Source organism: Rattus norvegicus, chromosome 3 (genome assembly GCF_036323735.1).
Source record: "Rattus norvegicus strain BN/NHsdMcwi chromosome 3, GRCr8, whole genome shotgun sequence".
NCBI classification, from domain to species: Eukaryota; Metazoa; Chordata; class Mammalia; order Rodentia; family Muridae; genus Rattus; species Rattus norvegicus.
The window spans coordinates 152,653,290-152,656,443 of record NC_086021.1 but is presented as its reverse complement, the minus strand read 5'-3'; the positions used below and the strand labels follow the sequence as shown (position 1 = coordinate 152,656,443).

Genomic DNA, 3,154 nt, shown 5'->3' with positions numbered 1-3,154 from the left:
AAAAGCTTTCCACAAAACATCAGGATGACCCCATGGCCTGGAAACATGGCAGAAATGTACATTTCCCCCAAGCCAGACCCACTGAGCAGAAACCGAGGTTCCCATCATCTGGACTTGAACTATGGCTTCTGGACAATTCTGCTACATGATCCATCCTTAGAACTATTGATCTTGACTATCTTTCACCTTTCAACTTCCCTGGCATTGAATCTGTCAAAGGTTACACTACTCTAAGAATGCCATCCCTCTATTGCTGGGTTCTATGCATAGAATATACATACATAAGTATATGTATAGAAAATTACCAGCACGTAAGTCCAAACACCAGAACCATCCATTCAGCTCCATTCGGCCCTCACCTTGGCATATGAAAGTGTAAACACAGCTAAGGAAATGAAAGGACAAAGGTTGTAGGTGTTGCACTCCAACACTTTTTTACTATCCCAGCTCCCAGCAAATGTACACATCAGCAGGAAATCAATCGAACTTGAATAGGAAGAATTTGAGTAAAAATATTGGCTATTTTTTCCTTTAATCTTCAGTTAATGCGTGATTGCTACTCAACGTTATAATACGCCAGAAGTCTTGATCTTTCCTGGGCATTCCCCCATGCTTAAAATTTAGCCCACTCTCTGAAGATCCTCTCCAGCTTCTGGCTAAGGAGAACTTTGCCTCTCACTTTAAACTTGCCAGCCAGGAAAGCCTTCTGTGGGTTCATCTTACCCACAACTAACTCTGTGAAGACCGTGTCAGGGATGATGAAGATGGTGTCTGCAGGAAGCCGGGCTGATCCCAGGTACATGTCCCCCGAACCGTTCTTGAGGTCAATGGTCCACTGCAGAATGGTCTTCCCATCTTTGGTGATGTCAAGCTGAAAGATGGCATTCACTTTCTTTACCAGTTGGGCTCCTCCTTCTTTGATGTGATGGCTAATGTCCTCAAATACTGAAAAGCTCTGGAAGTCTGACAGTTCTAGAGGGTGGGGCAGTGCCGACTCTGTGGCCGATCCCAGAGCCAGAGAATGGCAAGTCTGAGGCCTATCCCCTGCTTTGATCTTGGCTTGAGGATCAGTTCTCTTCCACATCTTACTGTAGTCCTCTAGACCTGGCCATCTGGTCTGTGAGTAGCTGTGGCCACATTCATGGCTACAGGCCAGATTGTGACATCAAAGGTAAGACTCAGGCCTCAGGCTGAGGCTGGTGTGTGTGCTGCAATCTCATTGGTCAAATAAATCCTACAATAGGACATAGGGCGGAGACTCAGACAACCTATTGTGAGGCAGAAATATGTCACCCCCTCTCCCCACACACACATACTACCACCACCACACCAGACCAACTAGAACCCTTGGTGCTACAAGGCCAAAGGTCTGAACCCTTCTTTGGAGATCAGGGAACCTGGCCCCAGAATGTTTGTTGGTGACATGGACAACTCTATCTTTCCAAATCAGGCTTCCCCCAGGTTAAGAACTGGCTGAGAGAACAGTTATTTCAATTTCTTTAAAAGTACATAATTCCTAAGTTACAAACCCTGGTGATAGATTTGGGTTTATCCACTCACTAGCAGAGGGGGAAACAGAAGGAAAAAGAGGGAAAAACAAAGAGATATCCCCAAGCAGAAGACACTGCTGGCCTCAAGTGGTAATTATATCACCACAGCCCCTGCTCTGAGCCATAGTGATGAATTCTAAGGGGATGGTTTTGTGAGTTGAATTCTTCCACCTTGTTTGAAGAATATGCCAGAACAAATTGTAGGTCTCAACCTTACACACTGCTGAAACAGTTATTCATCCACAGCCTTGTAGTGGCTTTCACTGTGAGTGAGGACATGGCCTCACCACTCTGGAGCTGGGCATGGCCATGAGACCAGGTGTGGGCAGTGCAATGTTAGTGACATCAAATAAGCAGAGTCTTAAAATATGTGGAGGTAATTGGATTTGTACACTTGTGCTTTTGTCATGGTCATTAGAATATTGTCCCCTGGGCAGTTGTGAGTACAGGGAAGAGACATGGAGCTGGCCTTGCACAAATCCAACGGACCCTAACTTTGATCTACCACATAGCAATCTCTCTGCTCACCTGTGGGAATAAATTAAAGTCATTTGAAGTCTCTGAGTTTTGGAATTATTATCTGGCATCACTGAGGTTCTAGCTGATCTGTATATAGAAAATATAATCTGAAACTGCCAACAGGCCTTGGGACTAGAATCTTCAGTCTGAAAACAGCCATGTCTTAGGCAACAAGAACCTGCAATCTTTCCACATGAGAGATACACATGTCAAGTTAGGTCTTGAATTAGTGCTGGAAGTTGGCTAAGATGATAGAAAGGTCCTCACCTGGGCCAGGCAACAAACCTAGTCAGGTTTGTTTACACAGTTGCTCCTGGAAATGGGATTTGTTGACCACCAGCAGCAGCATCCCTGGGAAGTAGTTAGAAATACACAATCTAAGGCCACACCCAAGGCCTGCTATAACAGTGTCTACCTTTAACAAGATCTCTAAGGAATCCACAGCTCGTTAAAACTTGACATAGGGGAAAATAAAACCTGGCAAGGAAAAGGATCCATATGCCCACTCACACACCTGCTAGAAACCCACTGGTTTGAAAATATAAGCCATTTCATGTGTCCTGCAGTTAATGTTTACAATTAACAAGTGCACAGTTAGGGAATAATATAATGAAAACCAAGAAAGCATTTAATCTGAACATTTTTCAATAGGGTTTTTATTTATTTGCTCTTTTAGTGTACTAGGAATTGTGCCCAGGGTTCACACAAATGAGGCAAGTGCCTCACCAACAAAGTATATCTGAAACTTCCTTTTTGACTTTATACTCGAACTCACTCTGTAGCCTAGATAGGCCTTGAATTTTCAATCCTCTTGCCTCAGCCTTCTCAGACTGTCTTTTTCCCCCTTTAGGACAGTTCTAGGCTTCATAAAGTACAGAAGGTTCTCAAGTATTCTCTCCTCTTGCCAACAGTTCCTTGCATTAGTGTAGTATATTTGCTATAACTACTGAATCAATTTTCATATATTATTGATAATTAAGATTCACAGCTCCAAGTAGGTTTCTCTAGGTTTCAAACATTCCATGGATTTTTACCAAATGCATAATTTCATGTATTCACCCTTGCAATATCATACAGAATACTGT

At 43.3% G+C, this 3,154-nt stretch overlaps 1 protein-coding gene across 1 annotated transcript; it reads right to left on the bottom strand.

Annotated features, from left to right (window-relative positions):
- Window positions 1-411: 411 nt before the first annotated feature.
- Window positions 412-1,162, bottom strand: Scp2d1 (SCP2 sterol-binding domain containing 1). The gene has a single exon (NM_001107785.1). The coding sequence runs from the start codon at window positions 1,082-1,084 to the stop codon at window positions 614-616; it is 471 nt and encodes a 156-aa protein (NP_001101255.1). The 5' UTR covers window positions 1,085-1,162; the 3' UTR covers window positions 412-613.
- Window positions 1,163-3,154: the final 1,992 nt, after the last annotated feature.

What these genes read in the sequence shown, in the direction of transcription:
- Scp2d1 (NM_001107785.1), bottom strand. Translation starts at nt 1,084, where the DNA reads ATGTGGAAGAGAACTGATCCTCAAGCCAAGATCAAAGCAGGGGATAGG.